The 22,408-nt window shown below is 50.7% G+C and overlaps 1 protein-coding gene across 1 annotated transcript; it reads right to left on the bottom strand.

The window, feature by feature from the left end:
- Positions 1-654: 654 nt before the first annotated feature.
- On the bottom strand, positions 655-20,958 carry BNIP5 (BCL2 interacting protein 5). The gene is made up of 12 exons (XM_032338369.1): positions 20,800-20,958; positions 12,815-13,459; positions 11,585-11,704; positions 9,912-9,976; positions 9,416-9,656; positions 8,293-8,424; positions 7,412-7,473; positions 6,860-7,097; positions 5,962-6,093; positions 4,828-4,892; positions 3,213-3,476; positions 655-1,137 (listed from the first exon to the last, which is right to left on the bottom strand). Exons 2-12 carry the CDS (start codon positions 13,452-13,454, stop codon positions 1,102-1,104), a joined length of 1,995 nt encoding a protein of 664 aa, XP_032194260.1. The 5' UTR covers positions 13,455-13,459; positions 20,800-20,958; the 3' UTR covers positions 655-1,101.
- Between the last annotated feature and the right edge of the window lie 1,450 nt (positions 20,959-22,408).

Genomic DNA, 22,408 nt, shown 5'->3' with positions numbered 1-22,408 from the left:
TTGGTCAACGGAACAAATTACTTGTTGCACATGAATGCACATCTGGTTAAATGAATGTGGGTATTCTGGTGAGAAGTTAGACAAAAATGTGTTTAAAAAAACTATGACTTGGGATGCCTGGGTGGCTCAGTTGGTTAAGCATCTGCCTTTGACTCAGCTCATAATCCTAGGGTCCTGGGATCAAACCCTACATTAGGCATCCTGATCAGTTAGAAGCCTGCTTCTTCCTCTGCCTACAGTTCCCCTTCTTTGTGCCCTCTTTCTCTGACAAATAAATAAATAAAACTTAAAAAAAAACAACAACAACTAGTAAGACTCATTGGAAATTGACATCTAGAAAATGCTGGCCAGCTTTCCACTTGATAGTAGACATAGTTTTAGACCCTACCGATCAGGAAAATATAGTAAAAAATAAGTGTAGGAAAGTTGGTACTCTTATATGAAGGCTTTGACTCCTGGTCCAATGTTCAGGACTAGGGCCTATCGAGGTAGCTCCCCATTTCCTCCCTACCTCCCAATCTAGAGAGAGAACTACGGGTTGCACAATTCCAGTGGAGGACCCAGGCCTCCCAAGGAATGCCTGGCAGAGTCGCCTGGATCTCAGGAGCTCTGACACTCGTTCGTCTCGTCATTCATTCCTTCAGCGAGGACTTAAGGACTGCCTCCAGCTCACTGGCGCGTAGTTAGCCACTGAGTGAAAGCACTGACCCTCCCCCCCCCCCCCCCCCCACCGTTTAGAGACACTTGAGCACAGTGGAGTCAGAGGGATCCCATGGGCTGCATACGTAGTCGTGGCCAGAATCCAAGGTCTGGAGAGAAGACAAACAAGTCTGGGTCTTGCAGCAAGTTTGGAGCAGGTCAGCAGGTGGTGCTCTGGTATCCTAACTCCCAGGACTTGCCCTCCTTTCCCCAGCATGGCTTCCTCGTCCAGCTAAGTGGGAGAGGGCTTCGTATGTCTCAGTCTCAGGAAGCCCAAGATGGCACCCGGGCGCAGACGCCCATCCCTTCTTGTCGTCATTCATATCTGTGAAGGTCCTGAGGAGGCCCCAAGCTGCCAATTATTTGAATAGGTCAAGGGAACTTGAGTTTAAAGCACAGCTTTTAATCTGGACTTTGGGTTTCATGACTTGCGATGTTCTGAAAGGAGAAAAAGAACATAGGTTTTAGCTATCGCCCCAATTACTTGTGGGTCCCACTCTGATAGCAATAGATTTCTAATTACTAGCATAGCAACACAGCACACTAGTTGTCCCCTCTGGGTCTGGACTCACTCAGTACCTCCTATCGGCAGTGCTCTCCTGGTCCTTTCTCCCTATCCACAACCTCTCCATCCTTCAACATCAAAATCCATACCTGCCACCCCCTGGAAGGCTTCCAGGACCAATGGCTTCATTGGCCTCAGTTACCACTAATTTGGCATTTTACATGCACTTAATTTCATCATCAGGAAATATTCTGTCTTTTCCTATAGCAGAACCTTCCTCAGGCCCTCACAGCACCTTGCACAGCAGGGCCCAGTGGAGGTTCTCAGTACCTATTGGTCGAATGAATGAGTGAGTGAATGAATGAGTGAGTGAATGAATGGTCAGTAAAACCAGAAGATGGAGCTGGGGCTACTGCGGATGTCAGAGCTGTTGTCTCTATAATATCTTTCACAAAGAACTCAGATCACTCTATAAGCGATAACCTAACCCATCCTAGAGGGCAGATTATCCATAATATCCCCATATCTGGGCAAAGATAATGAGGCTGAGGAAAGAGAAGTTGAAGGTCATAAGGAGTTTTCACCAGGAAAACAAGCGAACATAGAGCAGACCATTTGAATGACAGGATACTAGTATTATGAAATCAGATCAGCGTCCTTGAGAGATGCATCACGTGACTTTGAAAGGTAATTCCAGGAGAAGCAGAGTGTTTGCGTGATGGTGACATCATTGTAATAAAAGTCTAGGGATCATTTGGATATAGAAGTTCTTTTTTTTTTTTTTTAAAGATTTTTATTTACTTATTTGCAAGAAAGAGAGCACACATGAGAGAGAGCAATTGAGAGTACAAGCAGGGGGAGCGGCAGGCAGAGGAAGAAGCAGGTTCCTCAATGAGCAGGGAGCCTGATGCAGGACTCGATCCCAGGACCCTGGGACTATGACCTGAGCTGAAGGCAGCCACTTAACCGACTGAGCCACCCAGGCGTCCCTGGATATAGAAGTTCTGTTTGTCCAATGCCAATAAACAGAATGCTTCCTCCCTTTATTTTTTTGTTTTAAGATTTTAAAAATTTATTTATTTGAGAGAGAGAGAGAAGGGGAGAGAGAGAGAACATGAGCAGGGGGCGGCAGAAGGATGGGCAGATTCCTCACTGAGCAGGGAGCCTAATGCAGGGCTCCATCCCAGGACCCTTAGATCATGATGTGAGCAGAAGGCAGATGCTTAACTGACTCAGCCACCCAGGTGCCCCAAGACCGCTTCCTTCTTTCAATGTCACACCTTCATTCGTTAGCCTCTGCACTAAAGATCTGGGTCAAATTGTCTGTAGGCAGGTTATCTTAAGATGGGGAACACTGCTTATCAGAATCCACCAGACAACATGAAAACTCAGACTTTAAAAAAAAAATCAGTGAGAAGTATTATTTCTAAAGGGGCCATATCAGAGCCTTAGGAGCACAGGGGCTTATTAGGAAAAGCATGAAATTGATCAGAAGAGTGAGATCCAAGCTATTCTTAATCAATCAACCAAGACAAGGTCAGTGAAGGTCCGCCCCTCCTTGGAAGCCTTCCAGAACCAACAGCCCATGGACCTTCCCCATCTACCTCACCCATCGCTTGATACAGAATCTTCCTTTGCTTTGAGGTTTAAATTTTGTGACGGTCTTGACTTTGGGAAGCCAAACAGCACAACCCATGAAACAACGAGACGGCAAGTGAGAGTAGAACCGGTCCAGGGCTCCATACCAAAATCAAAAAGGATGAAAATGCACAGATGATTAGGGACCAGGGCCAAATAAAGAAGGTACTGAGGATCCATTAAGGCCAGTGAGGGTTTTGGAAAAAAAATGGTCCCTGTGGGTGTTGAAGCATCTCACCGGGCCTCTACAAGGAGGTGGCATTTGAGTGAGCCCCACCCCGAAGGTCAAGAACTCAGCGTGGGGAAGGGAGAGTCCAGCAAGGGATCCTGGTCCTGTTGGGATCTGGAGCCTGCTGCCGCTGGTTCTCACCTGCTGGGCCACCCGGCATGGGAAGTGAGCGTAGCTGTGTTGGCTGCGACCATAGCACAGGCCCATGAGCCTCAGGACCGCATGGCTTTCGTTGCCGGCAAATCTGTTAGACGAGCCGAAGGCAAAGTGGTAAGTTCTCTCGGTGAGGTGACCTTCTGGCTCTGCAGGGTGGGCCTTCTGTCTCTGCAGGGTGGCTGCCAGCTTCCTGAGGGAGGAGTCTGAGAGCTTGTGTAAAAACCTCTTAAAGCTGGGGTGTCGTCGGATCTGGAAGCAGAGACGAGGGAGGCCATCAGGGATGGTGGCAGAGAGCTCCCTCCCGCCAGCTGCCCTCTGCCCAGCTCCATGCACCCAGGCTGGGCTCCTCCCCATCCCACGGGAGCCTCTCAGACTCTGCTCTGCGAGGTTCAACTCCAAGCAGCAGAACAATGTGGGGAAAAAAGAAAAAAAGAAAGAAAAAAAACAGGTCTCTGTATAACGGAGGCTAAATAGCAAAATAGCATTTACTAGCTGTGGGATTTCCCTGAGCCTCAGTTTAGTCAGGGCATGGCAGTAATGATGTCTGGTGCCTGCACGGTATTGTTGGGGAAGGGGATTCAGTGAGGTTGTTTATGTAGATAGAATGTTCCATGGGGAGTAGATGTTGGGTGAATTTCAGTTCCCATTCTTAGTTGTCCCCTCTTAATATCTAAGTGTCCTGGGTTGCGTTCCAAGGGCTCAGGGGCCGGTAGTTTATGTTGTAAGTGATGCAGGGAAACACTGATGGGGTGATGGAGATCTGGGAAAGGCTGGGAAGGCAGTCCACACACTCCAGCTACTGAGACTGGTCCTCACTGGCCACTCCAGGAGTGGGGGTAGAACATACTCCTCGGAGTTATCCCCATAAGGGGGGTGGTGATCATTCTGGCCTGCCATGTGGGTGGCAAAATTGTTCAGAAGCCAGTCCTCAGGCAAAAGGACAGGGTGCTGGCAGTGGGGGGCTGGGCCAGTGTGCACCGTGGAGGTAAAGTGAGACACTCCCAGAGCCCACCCTGCTCATGACCCATCCATGACTCGTGCGCATATCTGATACAGCGTATGTGGTCTGGGTCTGTCTCTCCAAGCAGACTGTGAGGCTTTCAAAGAGGGAACTTTCTATTACAGGCTCTCCAGCAGGAGGGAAAAAGCTAAAAGCTTGAGAGAATTGCAGACCACATTGATGCTGAAATGTGGGCTGAGGCAGAGTGAAAAGGAAGCTCACAGAGGACACGATCAGTGGGACTGGCGGGCTGGACTTAGGGAAGGAGGCTTCCGGGGAGGTCGGACACAAGTGAAACCTCGAGGGGGATTTGGATTTGGGGAAGTCCTGGCCGGCAGGGTGAGCCCCATGGGTGTTATATTATTTTCAGCTAACATTTATCTCATCTGCTATGTGACTGGCATTTTCTACATATATACTAAGCCTTGTCAAGTTGATATATAACCCCCATTTTGCAGAAGAGAAAACAGAGGCTCAGAGAGGTTAAGGGACATGCCCAAGGTCACTTGGATGCAGAGATATGGGGATTGAACTCAGGTCTCAGCTGTGGGATGATGAGGGCCCCCAGGGCCAGCCTTGGGGGTACTGAACAGCCCTTACCTGCTCCCCCAACTGGTCATCCACTTCTTGGAGAAGGTCCACCAGCCTCTGAATGATCAGTTCCTCTAAGGAAAATAAAGAAAGATCCGCGGACTGTTAATGAGCTCTGCAACAACTCGCCCTTCCATTACAGATGATATTGTTGTCTCTAAAGCACTTCTGAAGGGCAAGGAAAAATCTTCCCTGAAATTAGGGCTGGGGCATGAAAGCTTTACTTGAGTTTGCTTTATAGAAATTGAAAGGATGTTGGCCAGTCAAGGCTCACCTCACTTCCATTTGACAGATGGGGAAACTGAGACCTCACAATGTCCCCTGTCCAGGCTACTGAGTAGTGTGGTCAGGCATGGGAGTTGGGACCAGGAGCAGCTAATCAGAAAGCAGGGAGGGAGAAAGGCCACGGCCACAGATGCAACAAGAATGCATCCATGAGGGGCGTGTGGGTGGCTCAGTAGTTAAGCTTCTGCCTTCGGCTCAGGTCATGATCCCAGGGTCCTGGGATTGAGCCCTGCATTGGGCTCCCTGCTCAGTGGGTGAGCCTGCTTCTCCCTCTCCCATGCCCCCTGTTGTGTTCCCTCTCTTGCTATGTCTCTCTTAGTCAAATAAGTAAATAAAATATCTAAAAAAAAAAAAAAAAAAAAGAATGTATCCACCAGGCTGGACTGCAAGACCTAATTGCACGTACTCTGGATATTTGGTCCTTTTGGTATAAACTAGTGGCGGCTTGAAAATCAGCCATGGTGGGAACACTTACACCATAGAAATCTGCAAATCCTGCGTATCTGGGTTCCCCACCAGGCCTACCTCCAGTCCCTTTGCCAGAACATCACTGGTTATGAGATCCAGAGCCAGCTGGGAATTTTATATGAAAGATTCAAGCAAACCAGGGGAGTGGCATGGGGTGAAGTGATACCCCGCGGAACAGACAGGTGTTCTGTAGCTGATGAGAACCTTCCACCTGCAACTTTGCCCCAGGAGCCCCAGCGGAAAGGCCAGCCCTGCCTCTTCCCGGTGCTGCTGGAGTCTCCTGGGGTGTTTGTCAGCACCTTCCCAGAGCCCGCTCGGATTCCCCTATGAGACCCACACAAGCAGAAGCCCTGGGGCAGCTGCCGCAGGAGAGGGCAAGGTGATACTAACTAGATTCGAACACTTCGTCCGGCTGCGGTTCCTCCTCCGGCTTGTGGCCTCTGATCTGGGAGAACACTTCTGAGGATCCAACAGGGGTCCCTTCTGCAGGCGAGGACTCCTGGACCTCGACATCGTCCAGATCTGAGGGCAGAAAGGAGATGGTGTGAGTGTGTTTTGCAAAAATCTCAAATCCACAAGCACATCACAGGGGTCCAGTTCCCGACAAGAAGCTGTCCAAAGGCACTGGCACCAGAGGGGTCCTGGTTTCCCAGGCTCCTCAGCGAGCCCCCAGCCCTGCAGGGCCCAGCTCAAAGTGCCTTCTTCACCCCCTCCAGAAATCTCCTTCTTCCTTTCTGCCGGCAGCCCCGTCTGCCTCCACATAGTCTGGGAGAAAATGGCAGGCCTGCCAACGGATCCCACCCGATCAGCCCGCTTCCCCTTCACTCCATGAGGCCTGACTGAGTCACTTTGCCTATGTGAGCCTCATTTTCTCCACCTGCCAAATGGGAATAACAAGACTGACTTCACGGGTTGCTAGGTGGTTAAATGAGATGACACATGTGAGAGGGGCATGTAGGAGGCCCTCCTTTGAGGTCAAGGGAATCGCGGTGTACCTTGGCCTCTGGAGTTGTGAAAAGGCAGAGGCCCAGGCCACATCCTACTTCACCCAACCTGAGTCTCTGAACTTTTCTATTTTTGGGTGTTTATGTGTTTATGTATGGGGGGAGGGAGGGCTTGCGTTGTGGGTGGGGGGTCCAGTGGGCGCCTGGCACCCACCCCCCTCCACAGCCCTCCCAACCCTCTCAGAGCAGAGAGCCAAGGTCAAGCCTGGGGCTGAGGCCCACGCAGGGGGAGGCCTAGGGCCCGAGGGAGCCTCTGTGACCATGGCAACGCTGGGCCTGCTCACCGAGGCTGCTGGAGGTGGAGGGCTGATGGCCCCCCACACACTGGGGCAGAAAGTTGGGCCTCCTGTGTGGTCGGGACTCTGGGTTGGCGACACCTGCAGTCCCCGCTCTCTTCGGTTCCTTGGAGCTGTGTTTCTTATGAGAAAAAGCTTTCTTGAAGCTGGACTTTTTCTCAGGGGATTTCCTTCTGCAGGGTGGGGACAGGCTTTCCATGGCCACCTCTGGTTCCTGGACTTGAAGCTGTTGTGGGGGAGATGAGAGAATACGAGTCAGGACCCCCAGATTGTGAGGAGATTGCGAGTGAGCTGGGGAAAGAGACCAGCACCCCCGAAACAAATGGAGACCCCGCTGTGGACCAGAGGGCAAGGCCTGTCCAGAACAAGGGTGGCCTGCAGCCACCGGGCTGGCTGGTAGAGGCTTCGGGAAGGAGGGAACAGAGCCCGGTTCTGGAAAGATGGAACACTGGGGGAGGGGCAGGGAAGTTCTTAGGCCAAGCAGGAGTGGGGGTGTCCACAGTCAGGGTCAGGATCTGTGTGGGGGAATGTCTGCCTCACCTTCTCTCCGCACTGCTCCTCTGCATCCTGGAGTAGGGCCGTGATCTTCTGGATGAATTCTTCTAAAAGGGAACAAAACGCTTGCTTACATTTGAGTGTGGAGAATAGCTTTTCTATGGTCAGCCCTCACTTCCTAAGGCCCCAGTGGCTCCCTGGGTGAATCTGACAGGTCTCCAGGTTGCTAACTAGCATGCCCTTGTTGGTTGTCCCAGGCCTGGCCATGGGGACGAGGCAGAATTCCTCAGAAGTGGCCTGAGCTGGTTCCCTAGGAATCTATTCACTTCGTTGGCCAGGCAGCACTTGCAATGCACCCGTTAAGTGTGAGGAAGGAAGATAACGTAGGCCCCTGCCTCCAGGAGAAGGTGTCTCAAGGCCATCTGGAAAGGCTTGGTCCCCACAGGTCCCCTGGCCCAGCACCTTCCTCCTCTTCCCTTCTCAATTCCCCTTCAAAGCACAGTTTCTGTGGGAAGCAGACAAGGCAGGACGGGGGATGTGGAGGAAGTGGATACTTCAGAGGTTCTCCAGACACACAGAACTGAAAGTTCTGCCAATGGTAAGGGAGTAAGAGCGACAGCACCACCGGTGTGTTGAACCTCGCCCCTAGGGCCCCTCCCCTCCCTCCTCTCCTCCGGACTTCTCCGGAGGCCCCGCTCTCAAGCTGGGCTCCAGAACCACCACTATAATAACAATAAAGGGCAGCTAACATTTAATAGCTCTGAATAGCTTATTCACTGCCCCAAGGCTCTGGACCCCGCCTGCTGTACTCTGTGGAAGTCAAGGCCAGGTCACTGCCTCTTTCTGGGCCAGTTTCTCTTCTGGGTGGGAAGGGGTCAGGCCACATGATTTCCAAGGGGTCTTTGAGAAAAGGAGGGGGTACTAACTGAATTCCAAGGCTCTGTTGGTCTGCAAGGCCTCTTCGGGTCCCTGGCTTCCTGCCTGGGTGGCAAGCTCGAAGGGTCTTGGAGCCCCGCTGTCTGCGGACAGGGCCTCTTGGATGTGGGGTTCCTCCGAATCTGAGAAGCGAGAAGAAATGGTGGGTGTGTTTCATCTGTGGGAGGGGGTTAACTAACACAGAGAAGTTAGCAGAGGTTCTAAAGTCCACTCCATGGCTAGAGTGTAAAAAGGCCGTTCTGGGGCGAGATGAGCAGGGGGTCAGGGTCAAGGCTCTGAGGTACTGGTCCAGACCTTGCTCCCTTACCCCTTGCACTTCTTAAACTGGCTTTCCCGGCCTTTGCCCTCCTGTCCTTCCTCCTCCAGTAACCTCACTCCTCCTCCAGCATCTCGGCGGTGTGGAGAGTAAAGGCCTGATTCCTTGGCATGAATTAACACAGCAGGGCCAGGATTCCACCACTGGGGTTCTCTCTTTGGTCCAAAACATTGCCCCGCCTTTTAAAAATGTAAATTTTCCTGCCCAGGACAAATGGCAAGTCTAGGCCATTCCTCCCTGCAACCCAGGTGGCAAGGTCTAGCCCTGGTCCCATCACTGGTGGGCCATGTGAACTTGAACGCGTTGTTTGACCTCCCCAAGCCTCAGTTCCCTCATCTGTAAAATGGGGATAACAATATGGCTATGGAAACTGATTGAGTATAGATACACAGTACGGAAGGGTCTTATTTTACAGATGAGGAGACTGAGGCAGGCACAGAGATGGGAAATGATGTAGAAAGTCCTGTCTCAGAGTCCAGGTGTCCTGCGTCCCAGGCTGCAGTTCCTTCCTACAAGTGCGACCCCCCGCCGGGGTCAAGAGGCTGGAGCTGTGAAGCGATGGGGATGGCTGAGGAATTCCTCAACACAGTCTCCTCTGGGGGCTTAGCTGGATTGCCTGCCTAGACAGTGAGGTTTCATGTGTGGAGGTCACCTGATATCCTCCTCCCCACACTGCTTGGGCCAGAGCAAAAGTCAGAACTGGGACGGCAGCCCTTACAATGTCCAATATGAACCCGGGAGAAGGTTCCAGAGCTGGAGGCAGCTGCTTTTTTGCTAGTAACTCAGAGCCTACTTACCAGGGCTGCTGGAGGTGGAGGGTTGGTGGCCCCCCACACACAGGGGCAGAAAGTTGGGCCTCCTGAGTGGCCGGGACTCTGGGCTGGAAACATCTGCAGGCCCCGCTCTCTTAGGCTCCTCAGAGCCATGTTTCTTGTGAGAAAAGGCTCTCTTGAGACTCGACTTCTTCTCTTGGGATTTCTTCCTGACGGCTGGTGCTGGGTTCTGTGGAACCACCTCTGGCCGAGGAGCTTGGAGCCGCTGTGGGAGAGATGAGAAAAACTGAGTCAGGACTGACCTTGAGGAGATGGAAAAACTCCCCAAGAACCAACTGAAGAACAACCAAGTGCTTCAAGATGGCCCCAGGTGAGGGAGGTGACAGAACCCAGAGCAGGGGAGCACTGAGGCCTAGAAGGGCAGATGGGGCTTAAGCATAGAAGGGCAAGTGGGGGGTGGACAGTGAGGATGAGGAAGTGGCAAGCCCCTGGGGGTCTACACAGACCATTTGCTCCTCACCTCCTTCTCCCACTGGTCTCCCACTCCTTGGAGAAATTCCACTATCATCCTGATGATAGTCTCCTCTGGAAGAAAATGAAATGCGCCCAGTTAGAATTAGCGAAATGCACCACATTTCTCTGTGTGCAGAGAACACTTTCTAACGGCAGTCTTGGACTTCTGAGATCAACTTAGTTCTTCTGTATTGAGGGCACTCTTAAAACAGTTCCTCAGGCCACGGATGTGAGAAAAAGCACCATGTCCCAGGACCTAGTGTTTCCGAGAGAGAATTGGGAGATCCACAGGGAAAGGGGAGCTGGCCAAAGCAGGAGTTCTTATGCAGGCCATCTCAGGTCAGTCCTTCAAGAGTTCAACCTGTATCCCACTGCTACCCTTGACCTTTACAGATTTGTGAATATCTGCTTTGGGTTTGGCAAGCTGTGTGACCTTGAGTAAATCTCTTAACCTCTCTGGACCTTCATCTCTTTCCCTGTGAAGTGTGAATCATCATCTCGGTTCTGCTTCCCTCAGATGGCTATCAGGCCATCAAAGAACGGTGCTTGGAAATACTGTGGGAGCCTCATACGATCTTCCCACCTGCCAAATTCCAGTGGGGGAAATGGTGGTGACCCAGCCTAACTAAGGCGGAGGACAGAGGGACCCCAGCAGGCATGACACAGACGGCCTGCCCCATGGATGCCTCCACTAAGTCTTTACAGAGAAACCACAAATACCATAAATGGTTACCCCTGTCACCGATCCAGAGACAATATGCCCGGGAGTAGCCTCTGCTAGCTGCCAGCTGACTGCTTTATGCGAAAGAAGGTGCAAACAAGACTCCCCAGTCCCGGGCTGTCTACAGATTTTGTCACCCTCCCATTTCCCTTCCTCGCTTCTGTCTCCTTTATAAATCTTGTTGGGCTTTTGTTCCTTGACTCAGTCTACCAGCTGATTTCCTCTAGTGTGAAAAAACAATTAGCATGTAAAACACACAGCCTGCAGACCAGCCAACTAAATGTCTTTTAGTTATTCTTTGACAGATGCATAGATGTTTTATTATCTTTTAAAATATGCCCATTCTTTATAGGGACTTAGATTAATAGAGCATTGCTATCGATTTTAGTAGGGGCAACAACAGTGTTGTGGTTGTGCGTGAGACTGTACTCATTTCTTGGAGATGGGTGCTTAAGTATTTAAGGATGAAGGACCATTTTACTGAAAATGGTTCAGCAACAAAATTGCACACACACACACACACACACACACGAAGCAAACATTGGCCTCCGTCAACAACTGGGAGTATATGAGTGTGCACAGAACTCTTCCACTTTTCCATATATGTAAATGTATATATAAATTCTATATACCAAAAAAAAAAAATCTATATTCCCTCTTCCATCTTCCTTCTATAAATTTAAAAAGACTAAAAAAAAAAAAAAAAAAAAAAAGGCCCATGCTCATTAACACATAAGGCAGGAACATTTGCCAGTGGCTGTTCTAATTCCTGAGACTCCCTTCTGTGAAACTCTAAAATAAGTAAATGTGACCGGAAGCACCAGAAGGAGCAAGATCAGCACAGGCATTTTTGAAAGGGACCATCCAAGGTCTAAGCAGTCATCCAGAACAATCCATTTCAGTTGGTATGGGCCACCCCAGCTGCAGGGAAAGAGGACACTAAGTAGATTCTGACTCACTGTCAAGGTTTTTGAGCTCCTCTTCCCGCCAGTGACCTGTGGCTTGAGAAGAGATCTCCGACACTCCAGGACCTCTGTCCTCAGTGGACAAGGACTGGTGGAGATCAGAACCTTCCCCACCTGGAAGAAAGCGGAAAGTCAGTGTATGTGTGGGGGTGTGAAGGCGTGTCCATGACATTCTTCTGACTTTGTTCATAAACACATTGAAATGGCACAGAGCTCACAGCAGAACAGGAACTGTAGCTCTAGGCTTAACCAAAAAACCAGAAACCTGCCAAGGTTTCCATTTGAAAACAGGCTGCTTCAATCAGGCATTCTTATTCTCATTAAAAACGTGGTCAGTTTGGGGGGCGCCTGGGTGGCTCAGTTGGTTGAATGTTCGGCTCAGGTCATGATCTCAGGGTTCAGGGATCAAAAGCCCCTGTAGGGCTCCATGCTCAGCGGGAAGTCTGCTTGAGATTCTCTCTCTCCCTCTTCCTCTGCCCCTTCCCCAGCTCGTGTGTACCCTCTTTAAATAAATAAATAAATAAAATCTTTAAAAACCCCAAAACAACCACCACCACCCATGGTGAATTTTGAGAGCTACAGGGCAAAGCTCTGTTTCCCTCCAGGTGCCTGCAGGCCCTTCCACTCCAGGACCTAAGTAAGAGTCAGGAAAGAAAGGCACCTTGGGGACCAGCTTCCTTATTTTCCAAATGAAGAACCAAAGGTCAGGGAGAGGACTTGCTCAAGGTCACAGAGCAAGTTTATTCCTGATACAGCCGAGCCTAGAACCTGCACACTCTTTCCCCCTCCCTGGCCCCACCCACAGTCCTCTCACCTCTGGATTAAAGTCGTGGGCGGGGCTTCCCTTCTCACCTCTTGTCCCGCCTTCCCATCCCCTGCCTTGCTCCACCAGCCCCCCTACCCCAACCCCACCCTGAGCCAGCTCCGGGCCACGGTTATCCCAGGAGGTAGCAACTGTTTGTTATCTCCATTTTATGGATGGAAAAAAAAATGAGGCTCAGAGAGGAAAGTCGCCAGCCCCGGGGCGCACTGGTGGCAGCCAGGTTTGATGGCAGGTTCTCAGCCACGGTGCTATTCTGCCTCAAAGGAATTTCCCAGTGGAGCTGTCCCTGATGGTTGCCCTGCCTTCCAAGCCCCTCTGTTGAGAGGTTTGGGGACCCCGGCTTAGAGTACCCTAGCCCTTGGGGGTGGGGCGGGGGGGGTGACCAGGCATGGTCTGCTCACCCTTAGGTACTGGGCCCAGGTCGGCCTCCTCAGAGTGCTGGGCAGCAGCCACCTTGGGCAGCCCTGTCTCTTGGCCTTCGGCCTCTTGATCTTGGGTCCCCTTGGTTTCCTCAGCAACATGTTTCTTGTGACTGTGTTTCTTTCGGCTGGCCTTCTTGTCGTGGGCTTTCTTCCTAGAAGCTGTGTCCCCCGGTGTCTCAGGGGTTTCTGCAGGCTTGGAGAGGCTGTCCTTCCCCTTTGCCTTGTGGCTGCCCTTTTCTTTAGGCTCCTCTGGGCCTGTCCTCAGAATGAAGTTTTTAAGGGTCTTCAGCCACCCCTGCTGGCTGCGCTTCTGGACCTTGTCATTCTTGGTGTCCTGAGGAGGCCTCTGGTCACTGGGGAGAAACTCCTTGTTCTCCTCTGGGCTGAGGGCTGTGGCCATGGTGTCCTGAGCCTCCACAGACTGAGCTGGGTTCCGGGGACATCTGGTGCCATCGCTGGCCGTCCGGCGGAGCAGCCGCCTGGAGGGGGTGGTGAGCATGGGCAGGGACAGGCACTGGCAGTCCCATGACTCTGAGTCCCTCTTGGGGCCGTGTGACCTGTCCAGAGACCTGGCTCTCCTCCCTGAATGAGGCTTCTTGGGTCCCCGCAGATTCTCCATGGGCACTACGAACAAAGCAAACAGTTCCCTTACAAGAGCCCTACCACAGATGCGACCGTGGCCGGCCAGGCTGACCTGTGCTCTGAGCCACTGTGCCCATTCATGTGAGCGACAACCAACCCTCAGAGCTGTCGTCTCCATTCAATGCCTCAGCAGTCCTGGGAGGTTGGGCTAGCCTCGTGCCCGTTTTCCAGAGGAGGAAACTAAACCATGGAGGTCATGCCCCAAGTGTCACAGCCGGCAACTACCCCAGGGCACGGCCAGAAGGGACAAGGCCTTGCTGACACCCGGATTTTCGTCCGTTGAGACTGACTGACTTCTCACCCCCGCAGAACTGGAGGGTGATTAACTCATGTTGTTCCCAAACTTCTGAGTATGTGGTATTTTGTTACAGCAGCAATAGGAAACTAATACAGCTGGAGCCAGGGGCCCAGTCCTGCCCCTGGGGACTTCAGGCAGCTCGAGCATGCTTCCCCACCTGAAATATGCCGGTGACCTGAGGGTCTGTCGCACTGGCTGCCAGACTGTTTACAAGACAGCTCAGTAAATGGCAACCGTGCTCCTCCCATCACCCAGGCCAAAAATGTGAAGTCATCCAGACCCCAACCCATCTCCCCACCTCCTCCACTGACCCCCCGGGTCAGTCTAGGTCCCAGCTCTGCTCACTGGGGCTACACAATACCTCCCAGTGGGTCCCTTCCCCGCCTGCCCCCCTTCTGCTCTTGTCCTCCTCCCAGTTTCTCCCCTCAGCAGCCATGGGGATACACCCTAAGTCAGAACATGTCACTGTGTTGCCTCCAACAGCTCCTCTTTCACTCAGAGTCAAAGTCAGAGTCGTTACCCTAACCACCAAGGCCCTGTACAACCTGGACCCATTGCCCTTCTCGACACCTCTCAGCACTCACTCCATGCTCACAGCCCTGCTCCCTGCCTCAGGGCCTTCACACAGGCTGTTCCCTCTTTCTAGAACATTCTTATGGTCTATTCCCTCACTTCATTCAGGGCTTTGCTCAAATGTCACCTTCCCAGAGAGGCCCTCCCTGTGCATCCCCCAATAAGCACATCTTCTCCCCCATTACTACGTCATGTTATGCAATATCACATCTCTCTCTGTGTCATTGTTATCTTCTGAGTCTCTCTTCCTTCCCTCTGTTTTGCAAGGTCTTGTATCCTGAGCACCTAGCCCTCCATAAGCCCTCCTTCAATAATGAATAAATGTACAAAACAAAGTTTTAGTGAACAATGTTTAGTAAACTCTAGTCAAAGTCTAGCAAACTTTACTAAACAAAGTTTAGTAAACAAAGTTTAGGGGGTGCCTGGGTGGCTCAGTTGGTTAAGTGACTGCCTTCAGCTCAGGTCATGATCCTGGAGTCCCAGGATCGAGTCCCACATTGGGCTCTCTGCTCAGCAGGGAGTCTGCTTCTCCCGCTGACCTCTCTCCTCTCATGCTTTTTCTCTCTCTAATAAATAAATAAATAAAATCTTAAAAAACAACAACAACAACAAAGTTTAGTAAACTCTATAATACATAAGGTGTCTTTGGGTGTGTAGTTGACGTAAAGCCAACATATCTGGACTAGTCTCATCTTACAACAGTAGGAGCCCTTCTGTGGTCCATCCAGAAGGAAGCAGCTGCCATGGAAAGGGTGACAGAAAGAATCATCTCCTCCTGGGCAGTGTTTTAAGCAGGGCAGGCTGTGAGCAGTGCACCTACTTTGCATGTCTTTAATCCAAAACTCCTGTGGTTCCCGATTCTTTCAAGGTTGTTCAGAAACCCTTTACCCTTTGGTGCAAGTTAAAAGAAAAATAAAATATGGTCTTGAATCCCAAATCTGAGCCCCCAGAGATTGCTATGGAATTTAAATCCATGGACAGGCTATTCTACTTTGTAATTATAGTCTTATTATGCATTTACTAAGTATTAGTGTATTATATATCCATGAATTATGTATTTACATCATATCTCCTGCATTAACCAACTAATTCATTACTTTATGTTTTTTAAAAGATCTTATTTATTTATTTGACAGAGAGAGAAAGAGAAGTAGGGAGAGGGAGAAGGAGAAGCAGTGTCCCCACTGAGCAGAGGGCCCAATGGAGGGGCTTGATCCCAGGACTCTGGGATCACAACCTGAGCCAAAGGCAGACGTTTAATAACTGAGCCACCTAGGCGCCCCTAGTTCTTTATTTTAAAATGTGCTTTCTCACATTCCAGCTAAGAGATGCAAATAATAATCTATAATTGTAGTTTCAGATGTGTGCGGATCCATGTGAATATGAGGAAAATACATAGAGAGAGAGAGAAAGGACAGGCATGGGGGAAATACAGGGAGATTAGAAGGTGAGCGTAACTTTTAGGATGTTGTCCCTCTTCCGAGCACGGGTATGGGGAGAAGGGACTGGGAAGGGTGGCCAGAGGCCCCAGGTACCAGCAGCACAGCTGGGTGTCCACACATGGACAATCTTGGAGAAAATGAGAAAACGGGCTGGGGAGGAAGCAGGAAATTTGGAAGGCTTTATTTGTTGTTTAATGTTCCTTCAAAGGAACATCTGAGTTACACCAAACCTTTAGCACTCTGTGCCTGCATCTTATATGGAATTAACGAATGCTCTCGAAAGCCTGGGACGTCTATGGTCATGCTTTTGAAAAGTGGTGTGGGGTAGGCTACGCGGAAGAAATCATAGAAGAAAATATTTTCTTTCTTCTCATTTATGTCTTTCAACAATGTTCAATAAGCACCCGCCAAGTACCAGGGATCAGGCTCAGTGCTGGGGATATAAGGAACGAGAGGCAGGTTGTGCCCTTGGAGAGAATGTTCTGGTCTTCTTCAGATGGGCACCACAGTAAGTGGTAGTGACGGTAATGGTCTATTCCCCTGAGAGCTGCTCTCTCTTTAGTAGCACACGGTCTTAAGAGAAGATAAATTTAGGTTGAAGGTTTATTTAATTCAAGATCCAAGTAAACTGGGCCAGAAATATTTACTGAGTGGTGTTAGGATTCTCTCTGCCTTTTCTGTATATTCCTGCGGTCAGGACATGTTGGATGAAGTCCGCCGAGAGGCTGTTCGATAACAAAACCACCGAACCAGCCAAACACAGCAGAACACCCTCGTTCAGCTCAGCCCCTCTTCTTCCTGTGCTAACTTGGCTCCAGCGGCGGGGCTGGGAGTGGTGGGGGGGGGGGTGCATGGCAGGGAGGGTCGGAGCATCCTTCCCAGCTAATGGGAACAGAGCCGCAGTAATCGTTTAAAAGCTGTCATTGCTATGGAAACGGTTCCCACCATTGCTGATGGTCGCAGTGTCCTCCTACTGTCTTTGAAGGACACGCTGCTACTTCTCATCAGAGCATCGGTATAATTCCACCAGACAGTGGTGTCCTTCTCGATGTTTTCTCAAGGAAACTGCCTCGATTTGGCCGCCCCCTCCCAGAACATTGACGCCCTGGGCCTGGGGGAGGCCAGGGAGAGCAGCAGCTGCCGAAGCCCCAGAGGCTGACTGGCAGAAGCCTTTCCGAGGGTTTCCCCAGAGAGGAGAGACCCAGGATCTCTCAAGTTCTCCTCATTCCAAACCAGGGACCTCGTCCTCCCTTAAGGGTCTACAGCATTCGATACTGCGTTCACATGGCCTTTCTACTTCCTTGAAACTCTGCCCTCCCTGGGCGGCCATGACCTGGCTCAGCCCAGCCTCCCTCTACCTCTCTGACCAGCGCTCCTTCTCTAGGATGCTCCAAAGATCCTCTCTCCATATGCCAGCAGGGAGTGGAGAGAGTGCGGCTGGCCCAGGAGGTCACGCCCACCCTCCCCCAGGAGACACCGGGAAGAGCCTCCCGTTGGCCAATGTGTCTTCAGACTCTTAAAGTCTCTAAGCCCTGATTGTGTTTACACACACACCCCACACACCCCAAATTCTATGTGTGCTGAAATTAAATTTTCTAGAATTTCTAATTATAATTTTCTGCCTATCTAGAATTCAGCAAAGCAAAACTTTCTCTTTCCTTCCTCTTTCTTTTCCATGTTCCATGCCCCTGCCCTGTTGGTGGTCCACCCACTCTCGGCTGTTTGGGGAATTCCACCCTGTCCTGGAAGTAGGTGCAGACCAGGAACCCTGAGACAACAGCCAACCCTGATTAGCGAGGGGGCCCCAGCTGCTCTCGTAAACTCGTTTATGACCTTCGCAGAAAGTGGACTTTGGAACAAAGTCCCGGCCTGCTCCAAAACCCCCCAGGTGAGACGCAAAGCTCAAGTCTTCTGATAAGCTTCGATCCAGGTGGGTGACGTGTTCACAACCACCACCGCCCACCAGAGAAAGCCCGAAGAGCTGACCTTGAGGGACCAGGGAGCGGGACGTTTGCCAACTTCTTCGAAGCGTGCTGCCATCTTTGTTTTATTGTCTGAATGATAACACTGACCTCATCTCTACTCCATTCGCCCCTTCATTCCTCTGGCCCCATTACTCTGTAACTGCTCTGGCTCCGGTTCACAGACAGGTTCTGTGGCTCCCCTTCTCCGCCCTGGGCTTCACACAACTGATGTGAACAGACGGCTGGACAATCTGATGGAGTGCCCGTGGCGCCCATGTGGGGGCCCAAGGTCAACACCTGCAGACATTCATTGCCGTAGGCTGAATGTTTGTGTGTGTCCCCCCCCAACACCTCGATATTAGGAGGCAGGGTCTTTGGGAGGTGATTAGGTCATGAGAGCAGAACACTCTTAAAAGAGACAGGCTCCCTTGCCCCTTCCACCAGGTAAGGGCACCCTGAGAAGGGGAGCACCTGTAGAGGTCCCCAAGAGACACCAAATCTGCTGGTGCCTTGTTCTTGAACTTGCAGCCTCCAGAATGGTGAGAAATAAAGGTCTGTTGTTTAAGCCACCCAGGTTGGGGGCCACAGCAGCCCAAATGGGCTCACATACTCGTGGGTCACAGAAACAAACTCTAACACACATAAGCCTACGTGGCTTCCTAACCGTGTTATTTTTCTTAAACCAAATGCAAGGGAGTAACTGAGTCTATTTGCCGCCACACCACCGGCTCCCTCCCCAGGCTGAGAGAGAGGATCCCAGCCTGCCCTGTTCCCAGTGGGAACTCCCCACTAGGGAGTTCTCAGCATTTGCAGAACAAAGAAGCAAGACACAGATACATGGAGATTCAACCTGTCACCTGTGCGCTGCCCCCAGAATGTCCAGAATGCTCTGGATGGTCCTCTGAATTGGTCCAGATGCAAAGCCATGGCCCAGCGACCCTGACAGGGGTGGAAAACTGAGGCTCTGAACAGTCGAGAGACTTGCCTGGGAGCCCGCAGCCAGGAAGTGTAGTGAATTGGGGCTTGAATCCACCTCCTTGATTTCTAAATCCTTCCTTTTCTCTCCTACACCAAGGGGCCTTCCATAAATACAAACACACACCCAGGGACCTACTGGTCCACATGCATGGAGATAACCAGATCTATAGACACGCATGCTGTGAGCTGCCCACATGGAGTCCCATGTCACACATCCTTGGAATGGACGCCTGTGCCTGAGGCAAAGATTGTAAACACCAGGAGGGGCTCATAGACCCCTGGACTAGAGCCAATCAGGAGGCTGGAGGGTCAAGGGTTATACCCTAAGGTCACACTTGCTTCTCACTGGCATAGGCGGCCCATAGACACTCCTAACTCCTGGCGTGGGAGCTGTGTGCGTCCAAGTTCAAAGCCTTCAACCTGGGCTCCCATATCGATGTAGGTCCCATGGGAAGCTCCCACACCCCCCACATGCCATGCAGGGAGGGAGGGTGGAAAGACCTTCCACCTCCACCCGCCAGAATCAAGTGGAGGGTGAGGCTGTCATCTTTTCTTTCAACACTGTCCTAGTCTCTGCCCACCTCTCAGGTGTTAGACTGCAGTGATTCAAGGTGTTTCTTCTCCTTTCATTCCTCATAGGGTCCAGGAGCCAGAAGGGACCAGAGAAGGATCTAGCCCCACCTCTCGTATAGGATTCCTTTAGGTCACATTCCTGGCAGGGAGACTTGTCACCCATACTGGAACACTTCCTGAAGTGGGAAATTTCCACCCTTCGAGGCAGGGGATTCCACACAGAATCAGGCCAGCCTATAATTTTTTTTTTAAGGGAAGTCCTCCTTAGACTAAGCTGAAGTCACCAGCAGCAGTCCCTCTCACTTGAGTGGAGGGCGTGTTGCCCTTTGAGTTCTCTCTGTCCCCATCCATCATCCCGATCACTGACGTCACCTCAAATCACATATTTTCTAGACCTGTCCTCCTCCTGGGCACCCTGCCCCTGGTAGTCACCTGCTGGTCCTCGTCCACTTCAAAACATGAGGCCTAGGCCTGGATAGGGCCTCCAGCCAGGGCCCAGCCCCGGCAGAGGATGGGATCTTTGCATAAAGCCTCCGACCACAGGACATCTGAGCAGCCACATGGCACCGTTGGGGGGTGCCAGTTCAGAGTAAAAGGTGGACTTTGACTGTCTGCCTGTTCCTTATCATCACTGCCAAAACACACTGACGCCTGGTGCCTGTTTTCCAAAAGGCTAGGATTTGCATCTCTTGAGGATGTTTCCAAAACCACAAGAAAGTACTACCTAATGGTGGAGTTTCAGGCACTAGGACCTAGCAGTGGGGCAGACTTGGGGCAGGGGTAGTGTGGTGATCATTTCCAAAGCTGGAAAACCCCTAAGATAACCACCACTCCCCACCATCCAACACTAGACTGTGCTCTGCTCGTGTCCCATATGGTCCCCAAGCCATCATGTCCTGTATCCAGGACCACAAGCACTGCAATGCTATCATCCCCTCCTCAAATTGTTGTCAGAGCCACAGGCCACCAGAACTCTTCCTACGATCTTCCTGCCCTTGGACTAACTTCTAAGAACGTTAAAGTGTTAGAAATCGAATTGAGCCATGGGTAATAACAATACCTCCTGTTTATGTAAGATTTCCCTTTACTATGGACCTTCACATAAAGTCTCTAACTTGACCTCTACAACGTTCAATAAGGAAACAAGCAAGAGAGATGGGTAAGACTGCTCCCATTTTATAGGTGAGGAAACTGAGGCCCCCAAAAAGGACTGTTCTCACTCAGGGTTGCTGGGCTAGTAAGCGGCAGGCTTGGGACTTGAACTCAGCACTCGTAGTAAGTTCAAGTTAGTTCAGAGCTCTTTGCAGCGTTGAGATTACATCACTGAAGTCGGCACTGTCTTTCTAGAGTTGCGGAAACTAAGGCCTAGGGAAAGCCCAACAAGCTAGAAGCAGAACTGGAGTTTGACTCAGAGTCCTGGGTCTGCCCCTACTTTCAGGACCCCGAGATACCCACTACTCTAGCCCCCTAAAGAGAGAGTATTGTTCAACTAACCTTAGACCACAGAAGTCACTGCCGTCACAGAACACCTTTGGCCAGGATCTCCAGACCAGGGGCTCTGCGTCGGGAACCCCCGCAGTGTCTGGGTACCACTTCCTGTTGGCTGGAAGTTGGACCCAGAGTGTAATCCCCCTGGCTCACCCAGGGAGAAGATGCTGCTATTGCTGCTGCCAGTTTCCAGTGTCTCCGAAGATATTTTGGTCACCGTAAATTTATATCCTAACTCCCAGGAGCTGAGCTCATGGGCAGCCAATCCAGAGAGCCAGGGTCAAGTTTGCAAGCTACGGCCTCACCCTGTCCTATCACAGGGCTGCTTCCTGTTCCTCCAGTGATAGGAGGCTTACCTCAGCTACCTGGGGGAGGGGAAAAAAAAAAAACCAGTTTCATTTGACGACTTACCTATTACATCCAAACATCAACAAGAAACCAATACCAGAAAATAACCTTGGACCTGGCAGGATGAAAGCCAGTCCGTCGAAGAGAAAACAGGCCTTTATGGGAAAAGCAGGTGGGGAGGCTGAAGAAGGAGGTGCTTTATCTCCTTCAGCTTCAGCTCTCCCGAAAGAGGGAAAGCTCTAAAAAGAAAGGTCATTGAATGTAATATGTATACTCCTTGAGTTGGAGGAAAAACTCAGGAGAAGTTGATAAGGGACATGTTTTCCAAATCCCGCTACCCCTGGAAAGGGTCGCCCTGAATCTTGACAGATCATTCTAAGACATCTTGAAAATTCACACTTTCATTTACTGTAATGCCTGAATTTTTTTAAGGGCATCTATACATGTTTATAATAAAAAAAGAAGAACTAGTTCTATTGAAACAAAAGCAAAAGTTGGCAGAAATCCAATTTTGGTTAATTGACATGGGGAGGCATTGCAAAGTAAATATTGAAAGCACCACGCTTTGGAGGCACCCGGACCTGGAACCATATGCCAGCTGTGTGACCTCTGGCCAGGGATACAGTATCTCTGAGTTTGTTTCTCATTCAAAAACTAAGTAGTCACCTTAAAGGGTGATTGTAGGGCCAAATGTGATAGTGTTCCTAAGGAAAAAACAAGGAAGTGTACTGAGTGCAGGACCCTTTCTTCCTTCCTTCCTTCCTTCCTTCCTTCCTTCCTTCCTTCCTTCCTTTTCTTTCTTTCTTTCTTTCTTTCTTTCTTTCTTTCTTTCTTTCTTTCTTTCTTTCTTCTTCTTTCTTGATTTTATTTATTTATTGGAGAGAGAGAGCATGAGCAGTGGAGGAGGAGGCAGAGGCAGAAGGAGAAGCAGACACCCCGCCCCTCCCCGAGCAGGGAGCCTCACAACACCTGGTTCCATCCCTGGACCCCAGGATCATGACCTGAGCTGAAGGCAGAGGCTTAACCAACTGAGCCACCCAGGCGCCCCTCCATCCTTTCTGTGTATTAAGAATGTCTAGCCCCTAGTAAGTACTCAATAAAGGGCAAATAATTTATTATTGGTAGCATGGTTACTAATATTTTATTCATTCTGCCAGCAAAGAGGTTTGGGATCCAGCTATGGGCTGGGCACTGTCTCAACATTGGACTTAGAGGGTTGATTAGAACAAGAGATGACAGGCTTCAACAAGGGTTAAATGATATCTCC

The sequence above is a fragment of the Mustela erminea genome, chromosome 4, assembly GCF_009829155.1.
Source record: "Mustela erminea isolate mMusErm1 chromosome 4, mMusErm1.Pri, whole genome shotgun sequence".
NCBI lineage: Eukaryota > Metazoa > Chordata > Mammalia > Carnivora > Mustelidae > Mustela > Mustela erminea.
Note: the sequence above shows the minus strand (reverse complement) of the source record. Positions and strands in the feature narration are given on the sequence as shown.